Consider the following 24,375-nt stretch of genomic DNA (forward strand, 5'->3'; position numbering starts at 1 on the left):
ACCCCTCGGAGATGATGGCGCCATCTCTTGCAGACCCACTGGGGTGAGGAGTAGCTGTGCCTCCCCAGCTGCACAGCTACTCATAGCCCCCCCCCCCCAAGGGACGGATCCCAGACGTCCCCAGATAGGCCCACAGACGACAGGGGTGGGTGGGAGAGGGCTTTAAAAGCGGCCGAACTTTTCTTTAATTTAGCCATCAGTTCTAAAGCTTTGTTAAGCCTCTCCGCCATGGACATCTTTGCGAGGTTCGTGTTAGGCTGGATTATTCTGTCAAAGGTTTTTGGTGACGAACCCCAAGATGCAGAGACGGCAGGCATTGAACGGGAAAACATGATTTAATTAAACTCTATAACCAAAAACAAACAAAAGGGTACAAACAAAAGGCGCGCACAAGGCAGAGAACAAACTTGGCTATGAACAGAAACTAGCACAAACGCTAAACTATGGACAAGAAACGAAAACACTTACTGTGACACGAATAAACAAAACTCACGTGGCAAGAAACGAGCAGGAGGAACTAAGACAGGAGCAGAGTGGACAGAAGTAGACAGAGCTACAACAACAAGTATAAATGACAAAACAGGTAGGAGCTGCAATGACAAGTATTACAGTGACAATAATCCAGCAGTGACTGGAGGGCAAGGCAGGTATAAATAGCAGCTGGCTGATTGGCACCAGGTGTGGCCACGTGCCAATCAGCCACAGCTGAGGGGACAAAGCACTCAGGGAGATAATCAGGAAATAACCAAAATAAGAGTGCTGACAGGAACTAAAAACAGGAAACCAAGACAAACGCAGAGGAAAACTAAAACTTGACCAAACTGTCAGGGACAACCCTGACAATTCTATTCTATTCTATCTTAGATGAGCTCGGGCAAGGTTTCTGGGTGTTGTTGATAAATGGCTTTGGCTTTGCATTGTAAGAGTTTTAACTTTCACTTACAGATGTAGCGGCCAACTGTAGTTACTGACAGTGGTTTCCTGAAGTGTTCCTGAGCCCATGTGGTGATATCCTTTACACACTGATGTCGGTTTTTGATGCAGTACCGCCTGATAGATCGAAGGTCCGTAATATAATCGCAAATGTGCAGTGATTTCTCCAGATTCTCTGAACGTTTTGATGGTATTACAGACCGTAGATGGTAAAATCCCTAAATTCCTTGCAATAGCTGGTTGAGAAAGGTTTTTCTTAAACTGTTCGACAATTTGCTCACGCATTTGTTGACAAAGTGGTGACCCTCGCCCCATTCTTGTTTGTGAATGACTGAGCATTTCATGGAATCTACTTTTATACCCAATCATGGCACCCACCTGTTCCCAATTTGCCTGTTCACCTGTGGGATGTTCCAAATAAGTGTTTGATGAGCATTCCTCAACTTTATCAGTATTTATTGCCACCTTTCCCAACTTCTTCGTCACGTGTTGCTGGCATCAAATTCTAAAGTTAATGATTATTTGCAAAAAAAAAAAAAAGTTTATCAGTTTGAACATCAAATATGTTGTCTTTGTAGCACATTCAACTGAATATGGGTTGAAAATAATTTGCAAATCATTGTATTCCGTTTATATTTGCATCTAACACAATTTCCCAACTCATATGGAAACAGGGTTTGTATTTAGCTCATTTATGTCATTTTAATACCTTGAATTCCACTTTTTTTGCAGTCAACATGACACCAGTAGACCAGCTGGACCCGCAATGAGCTCCATCCAGCAGCAAGACACTGCACCGACACACACCAACCGGCAGTGAGTAAACAGACACTCCACATAATCACACTGCCGCACCTTTTCTATCACTGTTTTTACAAGCTCTTTATAGGCAAACACCACCGTCTTCTTCGAGCTAGTTCAGTCAGAGATGAGCAATAACGGGGACAGTGAATCACCCTGGGCAGCTGCATTGCAGGCTTTTACACTTCTCTACTCATCCAGCGTGTTTGGACTGGATGCTGAATGAATGAGCAGCAGCCGTCAGGTGACTTGTAGGAAGGAGTATCATCCATGTGGATATGTGTGGCAAGTGGAACTTTAGCTTTATCCTTCGTGGTATTGAACACAATGGAAGTATTATTGTAGCAAAATGACTTGCAAACACGTCTCTCAATCTGTGTGTGTGTAATACAATTCAAAAGTGTGCGTACTAATGTGTGTGTCTGTATAACAATCTGTGTGTGTGTTATCCAATTCACAGGTGTGGATACTAATTTGTGTGTCTGTATATCAATCTATGTGTAATCCAATTCACACGTGTGTGTACTAATGTGTGTGTCTGTATATCAATCTATGTGTAATCCAATTCACACGTGTGTGTACTAATGTGTGTGTCTGTATATCAATCTATGTGTAATCCAATTCACACGTATGTGTACTAATGTGTGTGTCTGTATATCAATCTATGTGTAATCCAATTCACACACGTGTGTACTAATGTGTGTGTCTGTATATCAATCTATGTGTGATCCAATTCACACGTGTGTGTACTAATGTGTGTGTCTGTATATCAATCAATGTGTAATCCAATTCACACGCGTGTGTACTAATGTGTGTCTGTATAACAATCTGTGTGTGTGTGTTATCCAATTCACAAGTGTGGATACTAATTTGTGTGTCTGTATATCAATCTATGTGTAATCCAATTCACACGTGTGTGTACTAATGTGTGTCTGTATGTCAATCTGTGTGTGTGTAATCCAATTCAAATGTGTATGTACTAATGTGTGTGTCTGTATATCAGTCTGTGTGTGTAATCCAATGCAAATGTGTGCGTACTAATGTGTGTGTCTGCATATCAATATGTATGTGTGTAATCCAATTCACATGTGTGCGTACTAATGTGTGTGTCTGTATAAAAATCTGTGTGTGTGTAATCCAATTCACATGCGTGCGTACTAATGTGTGTGTCTGTATAACAATCTGTGTGTGTGTGATCCAATTCACATGTGTGCGTACTAATGTGCGTGTCTGTATCACAATATGTGTGCGTGTAATCCAATTCACATTTGTGTGTACTAATGTGTCTGTCTGTATATCAATCTGTGTGTGTGTGTAATCCAATTCACATATGTGTGTACTAATGAGTGTGTGTGTAATCCAATTCACGTGTGTGTAATAATGTGTATCTGTATATCAATCTGTGTGTGTAATCCAATTCACATGTGTGTGTACCAATGCGTGTGTCTGTATAACAATCTGTGTGTGTGTGATCCTATTTAAATGTGTGCATACTAATGTGTGTGCTTGTATAGCAATCAGTGTGTGTGTAATCCAATTCACATGTGTGTGTACTAATGTGTGTGTCAGTATAACAATCTGTGTGTGTGTAATCCAATTCACATGCATGCGTACTAATATGTGTGTCTGTATAACAATCTGTGTGTGTGATCCAATTCAAAAATGTGCGTACTAATGTGTGTGTCTGTATAAAAATCTGTGTGTGTGTAATCCAATTCACATGTGTGTGTACTATTGTGTGTGTCTATATAGCAATCAGTGTGTGTGTGATCCAATTCACATGTGTGTCAACTGTGTGTGTCTGTATATCAATCTGCACAATCCAATTCATGTGTGTGTACTATTGTGTGTGTCTGTACATCAATCTCTGTGTGTGTGTAATCCAAATCACATTTGTGTGTACTAATGTGTGTCTGTATAGCAATCGGTGTGCGTGTAATCCAATTCACATTTGTGTGTGCTAATGTGTGTCTGTATATCAATTTGTGTGTGTGTAATCATTTTCACGTGTGTGTACTATCATGTGTCAGTACAGCAATCTGTGTGTGTGTAATCCAATTCACGTGTATGTTCTAGTGTGTGTAATCCAAGTCACAGGTGTGTGTACTAATGTGTCTCTGTATATCAATTTGTGTGTGTAATCCAATTCACATGTGTGTGTACTAATGTGTGCCTGTATAGCAATCAGTAGGCGTGTAATCACATTCACGTGTGTGTACTAATGTGTGAGTCTGTATATCAATCTGTGTGTGTGTAATCTAATTCACATACGTGTGTAATAATGCGTGTCTGTATATCAATCTGTGTGTGTAATCCGATTCACATGCGTGTACTAGTGTGTGTGTCTGTATAGCAATCTGTGTGTGTGTGTGTGAAATTTGATTCATATGTGTATGTGTGCAATAATATCTGTCTGTATATCAATCTCTTGTGTGTGTACTAATGTGTGTGTCTGTATATCAATCTGTGTGTGTGTGTTTGTAATCTGATTCATGAGTGGGTGTGTGTGTGCAATAATGTGTGTGTCTGTATATCAATCTGTGTGTGTGTAATCTGAAAAATATGTGTATGTGTGTGTGCAATAATGTGTGTGTCTGTATATCAAACTGTGTGTATGTGTGTGTGTAATCTGATTCATGTGTGTGCGTGTGCAATAATGTGTGTGTCTGTATATCAATCTATGTGTGTGTGTTTGTAATCTGATTCAGGTGTGTGCGTGTGCAATAATGTGTGTGTCTGTATAGCAATCTGTGTGTATGTGTGTTTGTATTCTGATTCATGTGTGTGCGTGTGCAATAATGTGTGTGTCTGTATATCAATCTGTGTGTGTGTGTGTAATCTGATTTATGAGTGTGTGTGTGCAATAATGTGTGTGTCTGTATATCAATCTGTGTGTGCGTGTAATCTGATTCATGTGTGTGTGTGTGTGCAATAATGTGTGTGTCTGTATATCAATCTGTGTGTATGTGTAATCTGATTTATGTGTGTGTGTGTGCAATAATGTGTGTGTCTGTATATCAATCTGTGTGTGTGTGTAATCTGATTCATGTGTGTGTGTGTGTGCAATAATGTGTATGTCTGTATATCAATCTGTGTGTATGTGTGTGTGTATTCTGATTCATGTGTGTGCGTGTAATCTGATTCCTGTGTGTGCGTGTGCAATAATGTGTGTGTCTGTATATCAATCTGTGTGTACGTGTGTTTGTATTCTGATTCATGTGTGTGCGTGTGCAATAATGTGTGTGTCTGTATATCAATCTGTGTGTGTGTGTAATCTGATTTATGTGTGTGTGTGTGTGCAATAATGTGTGTGTCTGTATATCAATCTGTGTGTATGTGTAATCTGATTTATGTGTGTGTGTGTGCAATAATGTGTGTGTCTGTATATCAATCTGTGTGTATGTGTAATCTGATTTATGTGTGTGTGTGCAATAATATGTGTGTCTGTATATCAATCTGTGTGTGTGTGTAATCTGATTCATGTGTGTGTGTGTGCAATAATGTGTATGTCTGTATATCAATCTGTGTGTATGTGTGTGTGTATTCTGATTCATGTGTGTGCGTGTAATCTGATTCCTGTGTGTGCGTGTGCAATAATGTGTGTGTCTGTATATCAATCCCTTGTGTGTGTGTTTTAAATTGTCTGTCCGTATTTCGATCGACGCGTGTGTAAAAAAAAAAGTGATACACACACACACACACTCAAACATTAGTGCACTGACGCGTGAATTGCATTACACACACACAGACTGAGATACGTGGTAGCTAATAATGAAGTTACACTAACACTTCCATACCAACACTAGTTTGGCAAGCAGCTCTAAAGGGGGCGTGTCAGAAAAGTTCCAGGACTGATAAAGACATTCTTTAACGTGAGGCTGACATTATTTGCCTGGGGACCACATGATGGACGGCCATGTCTGCAAAGACATCCTGCAGCGTTTGTTTGCTTTATTGACCGAGAAGAAGCAGGAGTCGTAGCAAAGGACAACTCACAACATACTTGTCAACTTTCCTAGTTTTTGCCCGTAAATCCCGGATTTTATGTCCTTCTTTCCCCGCGGCTTGCAGACTTGTTTTTTCTCTCCAAATTTTGGTCTCATTGAAAAAAACCTCATAATTTATTGCGGCTATTGCAGATCTGTGTGCAATCTGCACTGCAAAACATGAAATATAAGTAAGATTAAATATCTCAAATAAGGGTGATATTTGCTTATTTTTTGTCTGATAAGATAATTCTTCTCACTAAGCAGATTTTATGTTAGAGTGTTTTACTTGTTTTAAGGGTTTTGGTCCTAAATGATCTCAGTAAGATATTACAGCTTGTTGCTGGGATGTGATGACCTACATGAGTAAAACATGCTTGAAACTATTTTTGTCCAAATGTCCAAAACACACCCAGCAATGGTGCACAGGAAGGCGGGGAAGAAGAGGGGAAAAGGCGGCCAAAATGGTCAAAAGTCCCAATTTTGTCCAAAATACCTCCCCGGGTTCCAGTCCCACGAGTCCCGCCGCCGGCCGCGCAAGTCCCGGGATGCCCAAAATGTCCATAACACACCCAGCCGAGTCCCACGACTACTTGGAAAAGTCGGCAAAAGTCCCCAAAATGTTCCAAATACCTACCCAGGTTCGAGTCCCACATGGAGTGCCACAAGTCTTAGGACTTGTGGCACATTTTACCGACTTTTCTCACTTTTCTCCCCGCCTTGCCGTGGGACTTTGCTGGGCGCGTTTTGGACATTTTGGGCATCCCGGCTGGCGGTGGGACTTGTGGGACTCGAACCTGGGTAGGTATTTTGAACATTTTTGGGACATTTGCCGACTTTTCCTACTTTTAATCCCCCCCTCCCTCCCCGTGGGACTCGGCTGGGTGTGTTATGCATATGTTGGGCATCCCGGGACTTGCGCGGCCATACATAAGATTTTATGTTAGAGTGTTTTACTTGTTTTAAGTGTTTTGGTCCTAAATGATCTCAGTAAGATATTACAGCTTGTTGCTGAGATTTGATGACTTACATGAGTAAAACATGCTTGAAACTATTTTTGTCCAAATGTCCAAAACACACCCAGCAATGGTGCACAGGAAGGCGGGGAAGAAGAGGGGAAAAAGGCGGCCAAAATGGTCAAAAGTCCCAATTTTGTCCAAAATACCTCGCCGGGTTCCAGTCCCACGAATCCCGCCGCCGGCCGCGCAAGTCCCGGGATGCCCAAAATGTCCATAACACACCCAGCCGAGTCCCACGACTACTTGGAAAACTCGGCAAAAGTCCCCAAAATGTTCCAAATACCTACCCAGGTTCGAGTCCCACATGGAGTGCCACAAGTCTTAGGACTTGTGGCACATTTTACCGACTTTTCTCACTTTTCTCCACCGCCTTGCCGTGGGACTTTGCTGGGCGCGTTTTGGACATTTTGGGCATCCCGGCCGGCGGTGAGACTTGTGGGACTCGAACCTGGGTAGGTATTTTGAAAATTTTTGGGACATTTGCCGACTTTTCCTACTTTTATTCCCCCCCTCCATCCCCGTGGGACTCGGCTGGGTGTGTTATGGATATTTTGAGCATCCCGGGACTTGCGCGGCCATACATAAGATTTTATGTTAGTGTTTTACTTGTTTTAAGTGTTTTGGTCCTAAATGATCTCAGTAAGATATTACAGCTTGTTGCTGAGATTTGATGACCTACATGAGTAAAACATGCTTGAAACTATTTTTGTCCAAATGTCCAAAACACACCCAGCAATGGTGCACAGGAAGGCGGGGAAGAAGAGGGGAAAAGGCAGCCAAAATGGTCAAAAGTCAAAATTTTGTCCAAAATACCTCCCCGGGTTCCAGTCCCACGAGTCCCGCCGCCGGCCGCGCAAGTCCCGGGATGCCCAAAATGTCCATAACACACCCAGCCGAGTCCCACGACTTGGAAAAGTCGGCAAAAGTCCCCAAAATGTTCCAAATACCTACCCAGGTTCGAGTCCCACATGGAGTGCCACAAGTCTTAGGACTTGTGGCACATTTTACCGACTTTTCTCACTTTTCTCCCCGCCTTGCCGTGGGACTTTGCTGGGCGCGTTTTGGACATTTTGGGCATCCGGCCGGCGGTGGGACTTGTGGGACTCGAACCTGGGTAGGTATTTTGAACATTTTTGGGACATTTGCCGACTTTTCCTACTTTTATTCCCCCCCTCCCTCCCCGTGGGACTCGGCTTGGTGTGTTATGGATATTTTGAGCATCCCGGGACTTGCGCGGCCATACATAAGATTTTATGTTAGAGTGTTTTACTTGTTTTAAGTGTTTTGGTCCTAAATGATCTCAGTAAGATATTACAGCTTGTTGCTGGGATGTGATGACCTACATGAGTAAAACATGCTTGAAACTATTTTTGTCCAAATGTCCAAAACACACCCAGCAATGGTGCACAGGAAGGCGGGGAAGAAGAGGGGAAAAGGCAGCCAAAATGGTCAAAAGTCCCAATTTTGTCCAAAATACCTCCCCTGGTTCCAGTCCCACGAGTCCCGCCGCCGGCCGCGCAAGTCCCGGGATGCCCAAAATGTCCATAAGACACCTAGCTGAGTCCCACGACTTGGAAAAGTCGGCAAAAGTCCTCAAAATGTTCCAAATACCTACCCAGGTTCGAGTCCCACATGGAGTGCCACAAGTCGTAGGACTTGTGGCACATTTTACCGACTTTTCTCACTTTTCTCCCCGCCTTGCCGTGGGACTTTGCTGGGCGCGTTTTGGACATTTTGGGCATCCCGGCCGGCGGTGGGACTTGTGGGACTCGAACCTGGGTAGGTATTTTGAACATTTTTGGGACTTTTGCCGACTTTTCCTACTTATATTCCCCCCCTCCCTCCCCGTGGGACTCGGCTGGGTGTGTTATGGATATTTTGGGCATCCCGGGACTTGCGCGGCCATACATAAGATTTTATGTTAGAGTGTTTTACTTGTTTTAAGTGTTTTGGTCCTAAATGATCTCAGTAAGATATTACAGCTTGTTGCTGAGATTTGATGACCTACATGAGTAAAACATGCTTGAAACTATTTTTGTCCAAATGTCCAAAACACACCCAGCAATGGTGCACAGGAAGGCGGGGAAGAAGAGGGGAAAAGGCAGCCAAAATGGTCAAAAGTCCCAATTTTGTCCAAAATACCTCCCCGGGTTCCAGTCCCACGAGTCCCGCCCCCGGCCGCGCAAGTCCCGGGATGCCCAAAATGTCCATAACACACCCAGCCGAGTCCCACGACTACTTGGAAAACTCAGCAAAAGTCCCCAAAATGTTACAAATACCTACCCAGGTTCGAGTCCCACATGGAGTGCCACAAGTCTTAGGACTTGTGGCACATTTTACCGACTGTTCTCACTTTTCTCCCCGCCTTGCCGTGGGACTTTGCTGGGCGCGTTTTGGACATTTTGTGCATCCCGGCCGGCGGTGGGACTTGTGGGACTCGAACCTGGGTAGGTATTTTGAACATTTTTGGAACTTTTGCCGACTTTTCCTACTTTTATTCCCCCCCTCCCTCCCCGTGGGACTCGGCTGGGTGTGTTATGGATATTTTGGGCATCCCGGGACTTGCGCGGCCATACATAAGATTTTATGTTAGAGTGTTTTACTTGTTTTAAGTGTTTTGGTCCTAAATGATCTCAGTAAGATATTACAGCTTGTTGCTGAGATTTGATGACCTACATGAGTAAAACATGCTTGAAACTATTTTTGTCCAAATGTCCAAAACACACCCAGCAATGGTGCACAGGAAGGCGGGGAAGAAGAGGGGAAAAGGCGGCCAAAATGGTCAAAAGTCCCATTCATGTCTAAAATACCTCCCCGGGTTCCAGTCCCACGAGTCCCGCCCCCGGCCGCGCAAGTCCCGGGATGCCCAAAATGTCCATAAGACACCTAGCCGAGTCCCACGACTACTTGGAAAACTCGGCAAAAGTCCCCAAAATGTTCCAAATACCTACCCAGGTTCGAGTCCCACATGAGTCCTAAGTCTTAGGACTTGTGGCACATTTTACCGACTTTTCTCACTTTTCTCCCCGCCTTCCCGTGGGACTTTGCTGGGCGCGTTTTGGACATTTTGGGCATCCCGGCCGGCGGTGGGACTTGTGGGACTCGAACCTGGGTAGGTATTTTGAACATTTTTGGGACATTTGCCGACTTTTCCTACTTTTATTCCCCCCCTCCCTCCCCGTGGGACTCGGCTGGGTGTGTTATGCATATGTTGGGCATCCCGGGACTTGCGCGGCCATACATAAGATTTTATGTTAGAGTGTTTTACTTGTTTTAAGTGTTTTGGTCCTAAATCATCTCAGTAAGATATTACAGCTTGTTGCTGAGATTTGATGACCTACATGAGTAAAACATGCTTGAAACTATTTTTGTCCAAATGTCCAAAACACACCCAGCAATGGTGCACAGGAAGGCGGGGAAGAAGAGGGGTAAAGGCGGCCAAAATGGTCAAAAGTCCCATTTTTGTCTAAAATACCTCCCCGGGTTCCAGTCCCACGAGTCCCGCCGCCGGCCGCGCAAGTCCCGGGATGCCCAAAATGTCCATAACACACCCAGCCGAGTCCCACGACTACTTGGAAAACTCGGCAAAAGTCCCCAAAATGTTCCAAATACCTACCCAGGTTCGAGTCCCACATGGAGTGCCACAAGTCTTAGGACTTGTGGCACATTTTACCGACTTTTCTCACTTTTCTCCCCGCCTTGCCGTGGGACTTTGCTGGGCGCGTTTTGGACATTTTGGGCATCCCGGCCGGCGGTGGGACTTGTGGGACTCGAACCTGGGTAGGTATTTTGAACATTTTTGGGACTTTTGCCGACTTTTCCTACTTTTATTCCCCCCTCCCTCCCCGTGGGACTCGGCTGGGTGTGTTATGGATATTTTGGGCATCCCGGGACTTGCGCGGCCATACATAAGATTTTATGTTAGAGTGTTTTACTTGTTTTAAGTGTTTTGGTCCTAAATCATCTCAGTAAGATATTACAGCTTGTTGCTGAGATTTGATGACCTACATGAGTAAAACATGCTTGAAACTATTTTTGTCCAAATGTCCAAAACACACCCAGCAATGGTGCACAGGAAGGCGGGGAAGAAGAGGGGAAAAGGCAGCCAAAATGGTCAAAAGTCCCATTTTTGTCTAAAATACCTCCCCGGGTTCCAGTCCCACGAGTCCCGCCGCCGGCCGCGCAAGTCCCGGGATGCCCAAAATGTCCATAACACACCCAGCCAAGTCCCACGACTTGGAAAAGTCGTCAAAAGTCCCCAAAATGTTCCAAAAACCTACCCAGGTTTGAGTCCCACATGAGTCCTAAGTCTTAGGACTTGTGGCACATTTTACCGACTTTTCTCACTTTTCTCCCCGCCTTGCCGTGGGACTTTGCTGGGCGCGTTTTGGACATTTTGGGCATCCCGGCCGGCGGTGGGACTTGTGGGACTCGAACCTGGGTAGGTATTTTGAACATTTTTGGGACATTTGCCGACTTTTCCTACTTTTATTCCCCCCCTCCCTCCCCGTGGGACTCGGCTGGGTGTGTTATGGATATTTTGAGCATCCCGGGACTTGCGCGGCCATACATAAGATTTTATGTTAGAGTGTTTTACTTGTTTTAAGTGTTTTGGTCCTAAATGATCTCAGTAAGATATTACAGCTTGTTGTTGAGATTTGATGACCTACATGAGTAAAACATGCTTGAAACTATTTTTGTCCAAATGTCCAAAACACACCCAGCAATGGTGCACAGGAAGGCGGGGAAGAAGAGGGGAAAAGGCGGCCAAAATGGTCAAAAGTCCCAATTTTGTCCAAAATACCTCCCCTGGTTCCAGTCCCACGAGTCCCGCCGCTGGCCGCGCAAGTCCCGGGATGCCCAAAATGTCCATAACACACCCAGCCGAGTCCCACGACTACTTGGAAAACTCGGCAAAAGTCCCCAAAATGTTCCAAATACCTACCCAGGTTCGAGTCCCACATGGAGTGCCACAAGTCTTAGGACTTGTGGCACATTTTACCGACTTTTCTCACTTTTCTCCCCGCCTTGCCGTGGGACTTTGCTGGGCGCGTTTTGGACATTTTGGGCATCCCGGCCGGCGGTGGGACTTGTGGGACTCGAACCTGGGTAGGTATTTTGAACATTTTTGGGATTTTTGCCGACTTTTCCTACTTTTATTCCCCCCCTCCCTCCCCGTGGGACTCGGCTGGGTGTGTTATGGATATTTTGAGCATCCCGGGACTTGTGCGGCCATACATAAGATTTTATGTTAGAGTGTTTTACTTGTTTTAAGTGTTTTGGTCCTAAATGATCTCAGTAAGATATTACAGCTTGTTGCTGAGATTTGATGACCTACATGAGTAAAACATGCTTGAAACTATTTTTGTCCAAATGTCCAAAACACACCCAGCAATGGTGCACAGGAAGGCGGGGAAGAAGAGGGGAAAAGGCAGCCAAAATGGTCAAAAGTCCCATTTTTGTCCAAAATACCTCCCCTGGTTCCAGTCCCACGAGTCCCGCCGCCGGCCGCGCAAGTCCCGGGATGCCCAAAATGTCCATAACACACCCAGTCGAGTCCCACGACTACTTGGAAAACTCGGCAAAAGTCCCCAAAATGTTCCAAATACCTACCCAGGTTCGAGTCCCACATGGAGTGCCACAAGTCTTAGGACTTGTGGCACATTTTACCGACTTTTCTCACTTTTCTCCCCGCCTTGCCGTGGGACTTTGCTGGGCGCGTTTTGGACATTTTGTGCATCCCGGCCGGCGGTGGGACTTGTGGGACTCGAACCTGGGTAGGTATTTTAAACATTTTTGGGACTTTTGCCGACTTTTCCTACTTTTATTCCCCCCCCTCCCTCCCTGTGGGACTCGGCTGGGTGTGTTATGGATATTTTGGGCATCCCGGGACTTGCGCGGCCATACATAAGATTTTATGTTAGAGTGTTTTACTTGTTTTAAGGGTTTTGGTCCTAAATGATCTCAGTAAGATATTACAGCTTGTTGCTGAGATTTGATGACCTATATTGAGTAAAACATGCTTGAAACTAGAATATCAACTGTTGCAAAGCTGTGTCATCAACACTCACAAGTATAAAACTACTTTTTTAAAGTAATAATTTCTTATTTCAAGCATGAAAAAAAAAAATCATGATTTTGACACAATTGTGTCTCATAATTAAAACAGATGACAGCCAAATGGACTTTGCTGTTTTATTTTCAATGAAATAATAGAAAATACGTACTCATATAGTAGTACATTTGTTATTAGTGAGAATATACTTATTTTGAAGTATTTTGGGGTTCATTGAGGTTAGCTAATTTTACTTGTTTTGGAAGGTCTTGACAAGCCAAATTTTCTTGTTCTATTGGCAGATAATTTTGCTTAGTTCAAATAAAATACCCCTCATTTTTGTAATTTTCTTTCTTGTTTTTGAACACTGACTTTTTGCAGTGTGGAGGACAAGGGGCGAGTTGAATGCTACGTAATTCAATCAAATTTACAACGCCATAGAGTTGGTTGGACATGACGACGGTGGAAAAGTTGTCTGCCAAAAAAATCCAAACTTAGTGTAAATATCTTGACAAATAGGCCGAAACATATCATCTTTAACTAAAGAAGAGCTGGCAGCAACTCACACTTCCTCATACTTTCTGTAACATCTAGGGCGGGGGTTAGCAACCCGCGGCTCTTTAGTGCCGCCCTAGTGGCTCCCTGGAGAATTTTTAAAAAATGATTAAAAATGGAAAAAGATGGGGGGGAGGGGGGGGGGGGGGGAATTTTTTTTGTTTTAGTATGTTTTTTGTTTGAGGACAAGCATGACACAAACCTTCCCAATTGTTAGAAAGCCCACTACTTATTATGTTTGTGTGTATGCTACACTGATGACATCGTTTTGTCCTACTAATTTCGTCGGTTTTTGAACTCACCATAGTGTGGACTGTGACGCAACAGTTTGTTTACATGTAACATCTTCCGCTCCTTCTTTGTGTCATTTTGTCCACCAAAAGTTTTATACTGTGCGTGAATGCACAAAGGTGCGCTTTGTTGATGTTATTGACTTGTTGGAGTGCTAATCAGGCATATTTGGTCAGTGCATGACTGCAAGCTAATCAATGCTAACATGCTATTTAGGCTAGCTGTATATATGTACATATTGCATCATTATGCCTCCCTAGGGAGGTGTTTAGGACACGAACGACCGGTAGGAGGCCACGGGGAAGACCCAGGACACGTTGGGAAGATTATGTCTCCCGGCTGGCCTGGGAATGCTTCGGGATCCCCCTGGAAGAGCTGGACGAAGTGGCTGGGGAGAGGAAAGTCTGGGCTTCTCTGCTTAGGCTGCTGCCCCCGCGACCCGACCTCAGATAAGCGGAAGAAAATGGAGGGCTGGATGGAGAACAAAAGTCCTCCTTTCTGTCCAATACCACATGAAAGTGGTTTGGTTTTTGGCATCTTATTTGTCCAGCTCCCGTACTCATTTTTACACACTTTACAAGAAATACATTGGCGGCAAACTCCGTAGCTTGCTAGCTTGTGCGCACTAGCTTTCTGAGACTCTTATTTTGTTAGCGCAGGCAGGATGAAGCAGCGCTTTTATTGTGAAGACAGGAACTGCGCAGTCGGTCATTAGAGTTTTGACGGCAGGTACGGCGCGAGAGTCTGTTGAAATAAAACGTTTTTCTCGCCTTCCTGTCGGTCATTTTTTCTTAATAATGAGCTGGCAGCAGCCGGGTGCTGTGAATGTCAATCAAGTGACGAAAGTGACGTCTTGGTGAAGATTGATGAACGCTAATTTTTAGGTTTATTTTTTTAATGCCTGGCTGGCGATGGACTGACACACCCTCCGCCATCGACCGGTAGCTCGCGATCGACGTAATGAGCACCCCCGAATTAGAGTAACCGAGTGTTAGAGTTGATGGCACAATGATCAAAGACAATGTCTTGTGGGTAAGAAAAAACTAATCTAATGAAATTGTGACGACCTGTCACCCCAGGTCTCACATGTTGTCATGTTTCCTAGTTTTCTGCATTTATTTCCTGTTGGGCGCTCCCGGTTTAGTTCCACATCCTGTCCGTCTCTGATTGGCAGCCTGGGCACACCTGGTGGTGGTTGCCAATCCATCCATCCATCCATTTTCTACCGCTTGTCCCTTTTGGGGTACACCCTGGACAAGATACAGATAGATAGACAACATTCACACTCACATTCACACACAAGGGCCAATTTAGTGTTGCCAATCAGGCTGCTAAAAAAGCCTGCCTCGCCCTCCAGTCAGGGCTCGAGGATTGATTGACGTTACTGACTGTTAAAGTTCAAGTTAAAAGTTAAAGTACCCATGATTGTCACACACACACACACTAGGTGTGGCGAAATTATCCTCTGCATTTGACCCATCCCCCTTGATCACCCCCTGGGAGGTGAGGGGAGCAGCGAGCAGCAGCGGTGGTCACGCCCGGGAATCATTTTTGCTGATTTAACCCCCAATTCCAACCCTTGATGCTGAGTGCCAAGCAGGGAGGTAATGGCTCCCATTTTTATAGTCTTTGGTATGACTCGGTGAGCTGCATGTGTTGCTGTTTGCTTCACTGCACCACCTGTGTGCTAATTCAAGTACTTGTCTCCTGCATCCTGAGGTCACAATTACCGCAGCCATGCGAATTCGTGACATCATTTTTTAAACTTTAATTTTTTTAATACCTTATTTTGACCCATTTTCCCGGAAAATTTGCCTCACCGTGAAATGCAAATGTTGACGGGTATGACTCACATGATAGCAGTGTCCTAATAAAACACCTTCACTCGTGTTACGATACCGATATTAAAGCTTTGAGTTTGAAAAGCCTCGATCAAGTGGGTCTGAAAATACTGGATGGATATTGACCATCTAGAATTGACTCATGCTGTTGTGGAAGTTGCGTCCTCGCAGTCCCACTGTCAGACACGGCACAGGAGCCAAGCGTGCAGGTTTTAACAATGTTTTAATATACATAGGTTTTTATCACAATCTTTCTCCCGCAAAACGTGGCTTTTCAGTCACGTCCGTATCCTCTTTCTCCTCCTGCTCCCGGCCGCTTACTGTCAAAGACAACAGAGGATTAAATTAACACGTACCACCTGTGAAATCTAATCACCTGCCAGCTGTGTCTCACCGTCAGCACTGCCACGCCCCCCCGTCTGATGGTGCTCTGTCCTCAGCACCATGGACAGAGGCGGTGACCTTTGCTCCTGCAAAGCCACATCTCCCTCCACAGCTGTTTTTAAGTTGGAGTAGTAATACATTTTTTAGGTGTTTTTTTTTGGAAACACTTGGTGGCCAAAATAATTCATTAAGTTACGCTCATGACACAATAAGTGGAATGATGCGGACACCTTTGTTACTGGATACTTTCTAATCTGCGTCTGCATTGGATACTTTGTATGTGTAAGTAATAGCCAACTATGATTATGCAATACTAATTGTTTTTATTGACAAATGTTGCGTTTTAGACTGCAATATTGCTCAACTAATGACACTTACTGTATGTCTATCTAGCTTGTTTGCTATTGTGTGCTTATCTGTTGTGCAGCTGCCAGCTCCTATAGTAACCTATAGCAGGCGTTCTTAACTTTTTTGTCCTCGGGGCCCACTGAGATATTTACTCTAAATTAGTCATCTTACTCTTGACCTTAATCATACTAAAAAATGATATCTAACGTACTCACTGTTTGTCAGGTTCAAACACTGATGACATCTATTAAACAGACAAGAAGCAAGGAATTAAACAGAGACAGGATTCAATTTAGCTCAATGAGGAGAAACGTTAAAGTTAAAGTACCAATGATTGTCACACACACACTAGGTGTGGTGAAATTTGTCCTCTGCATTTGACCCATCCCCTTGTTCACCCCCTGGGAGGTGAGGGGAGCAGTGGGCAGCAGCGGTGCCGCGCCCGGGAATAATTTTTGGCGATTCAACCCCCAATTCCAACCCTTGATGCTGAGTGCCTAGCAGGGAGGTAGTAGGTCCCATTTTTATAGTCTTTGGTATGACTTGGCCGGGGTTTGAACTCACAACCTACCGATCTCAGGGCGGACACTCTAACCACTAGGCCACTGAGTACAAGTAGTAAAGTAAATAGTAAAGTCTGGGCTGTACTCTTGCACAGTCTTCCACCACGCTCTGACGAAAGGATTGCACGCCTCTTCTTTTATTTGGACTTTCCCTGATTACATAGCATCAGCTGTTTCTAAAGGGAGGGGGGGTCGTAAACAGCCGTTGCCCTCGGTCACAAAACAGTTCAAAGAAAAGATGCCTGGAGCTTGCGTCAGGTCCTGCTTCCTCTCCGGTTAGTAAATATCGGGTCAAGACAAGATATTCCTGTGGATCACAATAGATCAAAGAAACCGACACCTTCATGTCACCACTTGCCTTAAACCACAACACTAAAGGTTCTCGTTCTCTCGAAGTGAATAAACATGATGAAAGATGCATTTTTAAAACATTTATCTTAAGTACTGTTATATTATATATTGTACCAAAAGTACAAAACTCAAAACCAGTGAGGTTGGCACGTTGTGTAAATGGCAAATAGAAACAGAATACAATGATTTGAAAATCCTTTTCAACTTATATTCAATTGAATAGACTGCAGAGACAAGATATTCAACATTCGAACTGGTCAACTTTGTTATTTTTTTGCAAATATTAGCTCATTTGGAATTTGATACCTGAAACATGTTTCATAAAAGCTGGCACAAGTGGCAAAAAAAGACTGAGAAAGTTGAGGAATGCTCATCAAACACTTATTTGGAACATCCCGCAGGTGAACAGGCTAATTGGGAACAGGTGGGTGCCATGATTGGGTATGAAAGCAGCTGCCATGAAATGCTCGGTCATTCACAAACAAGGATGGGGCGAGGGTCACAAATTGGTGAACAAATGCGTGAGCAAATTGTCCGACAGTTTAAGAACAACATTTCTCAACCAGCTATTGCAAGGAATTTAGGGATTTCACCATCAACAGTCCGTAATATCATCAAAAGGTTCAGAGAATCTGGAGAAATCACTGCATGTAAGCGATGATATTACGGACCGTCGATCCCTCCGGCAGTACTGCATCAAAAAGCGACATCAGTGTGTAAAGGATATCACCACATGGGCTCAGGAACACTTCAGAAAACCACTGTCAGTAACTATGGTTCGTCGCTACATCCGTAAGTGCAAGTTAAAACTCTACTATGCAAAGCCTTTGATTGATTGATTGAGACTTTTATTAGTAGGTTGCACAGTGAAGTACATATTCCGTACAATTGACCACTAAATGGTAACACCCGAATAAGTTTTTCAACTTGTTTAAGTCGGGGTCCACAATGGCCAATGCCATTTATCAACAACACCCAGAAACGCCGCTGGATTCGCTGAGCCCGAGCTCATCTAAGATGGACTGATACAAAGTGAAAAAGTGTTCTGTGGTCAGACAAGTCCACATTTCAAATTGTTTTTGGAAACTGTGGACGTCGTGTCCTTCGGAACGAAAAGGAAAAGAACCATCCAGATTGTTCTAGGCGCAAAGTTGAAAAGCCAGCATCTGTGATGGTATGGGGGTGTATTAGTGCCCAAGGCATGGGTAACTTACACATCTGTGAAGGCGCCATTAATGCTGAAAGGTACATACAGGTTTTGGAGCAACATGTGCAACGTTATCATGGACGCCCCTGCTTATTTCAGCAAGACAATGCCAAGCCACATGTTACAACTGCGTGGCTTCATAGTAAAAGAGTGCGGGTACTAGACTGGCCTGCCTGTAGTCCAGACCTGTCTCCCATTGAAAATGTGTGGCGCATTATGAAGCCTAAAATACCACAACTGTTGAACAACTTAAGCTGTACATCAAGCAAGAATGGGAAAGAATTCCACCTGAGAAGCGTCAAAAATGTGTCCCCTCAGTTCCCAAACGTTTACTGAGTGTTGTTAAAAGGAAAGGCCATGTAACACAGTGGTAAAAATGCCCCTTTTTTGCAATGTGTTGCTGCCATTAAATTCTAATTTAATGATTATTTTATCTTGTCTTTGCAGTCTATTCAATTGAATATAAGTTGAAAAAGGATTTGCAAGTCATTGTATTCTCTTTTTATTTACCATCTACGCAACGTGCCAACTTCACCGGTTTTTGGGTTTTGTACAATTTATTGACGTCACATCTTTTGTGTCTGTGCAGGAGTTGTGATCTGGACATGAACGGGAAGGAGAACGCTGCTGCCAAGAAGATCAGCCACTCTAAAAGTAACACCATGGTTTCAGAGCTGCATCAAGATGTCCACCCATGTGGCCGAGTAAGAACTTTACGTTTCAGCAGTACTACTTTTATTCATCAACCACTGTAACTCTTTTCAAAAACTTTGAAATTGCACACTTTTAGTCAGTTTTGTACTTTTCCTGACTTGCAGACATCCCGCAATCCCAGAAAGGCGGCAACATTCGGGAAGCGCTCCAACTCCATGCGCAGGAATCCCAAAGCACATGTGGCCAGAGCAGGATGGCTCTACAAGCAGGTACTTTTTTTTACTTCCATTTAACATTCATGCACAAATTGGGGTTTGATTCATTCCCAGGTGTTCATCCGGAGACCCCTCATGTTTTAATAGACAGGAAGTTTACCAAGGAAGGAGTACTGATGAATCATCCGCGTACACAACATTAATGAGTATAGGAGCTGGGAAGAAAACAATAAGCCTTTTTAATGACGTTACACAAGAATTAGGAGATAAATATGTCAACGATATCACGAGGGAGAGACGTTATGTCTTAGACCAGGGGTCACCAACGTGGTGCCCGCGGGCACCAGGTAGCCCGTAAGGACCAGATGAGTAGCCCGCTGGCCTGTTCTAAAAATAGCTCAAATAGCAGCTCTTACCAGTGAGCTGCCTCTATTTTTAAAATTTTATTTATTTACTAGCAAGCTGGTCTCGCTTTGCCCGACATTTTTAATTCTAAGAGAGACAAAACTCAAATAGAATTTGAAAATCCAAGAAAATATTTTAAAGACTTGGTCTTCACTTGTTTAAATAAATTCATTAATTTTTTTACTTTGCTTCTTATAACTTTCAGAAAGACAATTTTGGAGAAAAAATACAACCTTAAAAATGATTTTAGGATTTTTAAACACATATACCTTTTTACCTTTTAAATTCCTTCCTCTTCTTTCCTGGCAATTTAAATCAATGTTCAAGTAATTTTTTTTTTTTTATTGTAAAGAATAATAAATACATTTTAATTTAATTCTTCATTTTAGCTTCTGTTTTTTCAACGAAGAATATTTGTGAAATATTTCTTCAAACTTATTATGATTAAAATTCAAAAAAAATATTCTGACAAATCTAGAAAATCTGTAGAATCAAATTTAAATCTTATTTCAAAGTCTTTTGAATTTCTTTTAAATTTTTTGTTCTGGAAAATCTAGAAGAAATAATGATTTGTCTTTGTTAGAAACATAACTTGGTCCAATTTGTTATATATTCTAACAAAGTCCAGATTGGATTTTAACCTATTTAAAACATGTCATCAAAATTCTAAAATGTATCTTAATCAGGGAAAATTACTAATGATGTTCCATAAATTCTTTTTTTAATTTTTTCAAAAAGATTCAAATTAGCTAGTTTTTTTCTTCTTTTTTTCGGTTGAATTTTGAATTTTAAAGAGTCGAAATTGAAGATAAACTATGTTTCAAAATTTAATTGTCATTTTTTTTCGTGCTTTCTCCTCTTTTAAACCGTTCAACTAAGTGTAAATATCATTAATTATTAATAATAACATAGAGTTAAAGGTAAATTGAGCAAATTGGCTATTTCTGGCAATTTATTTAAGTGTGTATCAAACTGGTAGCCCTTCGCATTAATCAGTACCCAAGAAGTAGCTCTTGGTTTCAAAGAGGTTGGTGACCCCTGTCTTAGACTAAGTGGGGCCGTGTGCATACAATATAAAAAAAAAGTTTGTTAAAGTACGAGCCCTGTTTTTGGTTGACATAAGAAATGTTTTTTCTCTCACACACACTACTGAAACACTCTCACACACACTACTGAAACACTCTCACACACACTACTGAAACACTCTTATAAACATAAGCATTATACACTCTTACACACAGAGCATTTCAGTAGTCAATCAATCCTCAATCAAAGTTTACTTATATAGCCCTAAATCACAAGTGTCTCAAAGGGCTGCACAAGCCCTTTGAGACATGCAGTTTTTTACATTAAAACTGTCATTGCTCAAAAAAAACAAAAAAAAACACTTATAATCAACAGATAGATCTGAGATTGATCTGGAGATTTAAGTTTTAACAGTAAAAATAATATATACTGATATACGACTAATTTTTAACACTAGTATGAGTGGAGGCCTTTTGGATCCCCAAGTTCTTTAGTCAGATTTTTGTTTTTAACTGTCATTGTTTGAATTATTTGCCCATTTTTGGGTTCCAAGTACTTAACATCAAATATTCCATTTGGAATTTTTTATTTTATTTAGGGAAATAATCGCATATGTTTCCATAAAAACAGGGTTTTATTTGAAAAAAAGGGCATACAATATAAAAAAAAAGTTTGTTAAAGTACGAGCCCTGTTTTTGGTTGACATAAGAAATGTTTTTTCTCTCACACACACTACTGAAACACTCTCATACACACTACTGAAACACTCTCACACACACTACTGAAACACTCTTATAAACATAAGCATTATACACTCTTACACACAGAGCATTTCAGTAGTCAATCAATCATCAATCAAAGTTTACTTATATAGCCCTAAATCACGAGTGTCTCAAAGGGCTGCACAAGCCACAAAGCTGCAATGAATGCAGTTTTTTACATTAAAACTGTCATTGCTCAAAAAAAAAAAATCAACACTTATAATCAACAGATAGATCTGAGATTGATCTGGAGATTTAAGCGTTGATAGTAAAAATAATATATACTGATATATGACACATTTTTAACACTTTTATGAGTGGAGGCCTTTTGGATCCCCAAGACCTTTAGTCAGATTTTTGTTTTTAACTGTCATTGTTCAAAAAATAATAATGACTCAGAAGTAATGTTTGAATTATTTGCCTATTTTTGGGTTCCAAGTACTTAACATCAAATATTCCATTTGGAATTTTTTATTTATTTAGGGAAATAATCGCATATATTTCCATAAAAACAGGGTTTTATTTGAAAAAAAGGGCATACAATATAAAAAAAAAGTTTGTTAAAGTACGAGCCCTGTTTTTGGTTGACATAAGAAATGTTTTTTCTCTCACACACACTACTGAAACACTCTCATACACACTACTGAAACACTCTCACACACACTACTGAAACACTCTTATAAACATAAGCATTATACACTCTTATAAACAGAGCATTTCAGTAGTCAATCAATCATCAATCAAAGTTTACTTATATAGCCCTAAATCACGAGTGTCTCAAAGGGCTGCACAAGCCACAAAGCTGCAATGAATGCAGTTTTTTACATTAAAACTGTCATTGCTCAAAAAAAAAAATCAACACTTATAATCAACAGATAGATCTGAGATTGATCTGGAGATTTAAGCGTTGATAGTAAAAATAATATATACTGATATATGACACATTTTTAACACTTTTATGAGTGGAGGCCTTTTGGATCCCCAAGACCTTTAGTCAGATTTTTGTTTTTAACTGTCATTGTTCAAAAAATAATAATGACTCAGAAGTAATGTTTGAATTATTTGCCTATTTTTGGGTTCCAAGTACTTAACATCAAATATTCCATTTGGAATTTTTTATTTATTTAGGGAAATAATCGCATATATTTCCATAAAAACAGGGTTTTATTTGAAAAAAAGGGCATACAATATAAAAAAAAAGTTTGTTAAAGTACGAGCCCTGTTTTTGGTTGACATAAGAAATGTTTTTTCTCTCACACACACTACTGAAACACTCTCATACACACTACTGAAACACTCTCACACACACTACTGAAACACTCTTATAAACATAAGCATTATACACTCTTACACACAGAGCATTTCAGTAGTTAATCAATCATCAATCAAAGTTTACTTATATAGCCCTAAATCACGAGTGTCTCAAAGGGCTGCACAAGCCACAAAGCTGCAATGCATGCAGTTTTTTACATTAAAACTGTCATTGCTCAAAAAAAAAATCAACACTTATAATCAACAGATAGATCTGAGATTGATCTGGAGATTTAAGCGTTGATAGTAAAAATAATATATACTGATATATGACACATTTTTAACACTTTTATGAGTGGAGGCCTTTTGGATCCCCAAGACCTTTAGTCAGATTTTTGTTTTTAACTGTCATTGTTCAAAAAATAATAATGACTCAGAAGTAATGTTTGAATTATTTGCCTATTTTTGGGTTCCAAGTACTTAACATCAAATATTCCATTTGGAATTTTTTTTTTATTTAGGGAAATAATCGCATATGTTTCCATAAAAACAGGGTTTTATTTGAAAAAAAGGGCATACAATATAAAAAAAAAGTTTGTTAAAGTACGAGCCCTGTTTTTGGTTGACATAAGAAATGTTTTTTCTCTCACACACACTACTGAAACACTCTCATACACACTACTGAAACACTCTCACACACACTACTGAAAGTGAAGTGAAGTGAATTATATTTATATAGCGCTTTTCTCTAGTGACTCAAAGCGCTTTACATAGTGAAAACCCAATATCTAAGTTACATTTAAACCAGTGTGGGTGGCACTGGGAGCAGGTGGGTAAAGTGTCTTGCCCAAGGACACAACGGCAGTGACTAGGATGGCGGAAGCGGGGATCGAACCTGCAACCCTCAGGTTGATGGCACGGCCACTCTACCAACCGAGCTATACCGCCAACAACACTCTTATAAACATAAGCACTATACACTCTTACACACAGAGCATTTCAGTAGTCAATCAATCATCAATCAAAGTTTACTTATATAGCCCTAAATCACGAGTGTCTCAAAGGGCTGCAGAAGCCCTTTGAGACATGCAGTTTTTTACATTAAAACTGTCATTGCTCAAAAAAAAAAATCAACACTTATAATCAACAGATAGATCTGAGATTGATCTGGAGATTTAAGCGTTGATAGTACAAATAATATATACTGACATATGACACATGTTTAACACTTTTATGAGTGGAGGCCTTTTGGATCCCCAAGACCTTTAGTCAGATTGTTGTTTTTAACTGTCATTGTTCAAAAAATAATAATGACTCAGAAGTAATGTTTGAATTATTTGCCTATTTTTGAGTTCCAAGTACTTAACATCAAATATTCCATTTGGAATTTTTTTTTTTTAGGGAAATAATTGCATATTTTTCCATAAAAACAGGGTTTTATTTGAAAAAAAGGGCATACAATATAAAAAAAAAAGTTTGTTAAAGTACAAGCCCTGTTTTTAGTTGACATAAGAAATGTTTTTTCTCTCACACACACTACTGAAACACTCTCATACACACTACTGAAACACTCTCACACACTACTGAAACACTCTTATAAACATAAGCATTATACACTCTTATACACAGAGCATTTCAGTAGTCAATCAATCATCAATCAAATGTTAACTTATATAGCCCTAAATCACGAGTGTCTCAAAGGGCTGCACAAGCCTCAACGACATCCTCG

General features: G+C 41.5%; 1 protein-coding gene across 10 annotated transcripts in view; it reads left to right on the forward strand.

Moving 5' to 3' along the window:
* The window catches only part of plekha6 (pleckstrin homology domain containing, family A member 6), a 196,677-nt gene that overhangs the window by 63,483 nt on the left and 108,819 nt on the right, over window positions 1-24,375 (forward strand). For all 10 annotated transcript variants that reach the window (XM_062045055.1, XM_062045028.1, XM_062045046.1 and 7 more), the window contains 3 exons: window positions 1,666-1,749; window positions 18,924-19,038; window positions 19,153-19,257. In XM_062045055.1, coding sequence (XP_061901039.1) covers window positions 1,700-1,749; window positions 18,924-19,038; window positions 19,153-19,257 — 270 coding nt within the window. In that variant the 5' untranslated portion in view covers window positions 1,666-1,699. The remainder of the gene's footprint in view (window positions 1-1,665; window positions 1,750-18,923; window positions 19,039-19,152; window positions 19,258-24,375) is intronic.

The sequence above is a fragment of the Entelurus aequoreus genome, linkage group LG01, assembly GCF_033978785.1.
Source record: "Entelurus aequoreus isolate RoL-2023_Sb linkage group LG01, RoL_Eaeq_v1.1, whole genome shotgun sequence".
Taxonomy (NCBI): Eukaryota; Metazoa; Chordata; class Actinopteri; order Syngnathiformes; family Syngnathidae; genus Entelurus; species Entelurus aequoreus.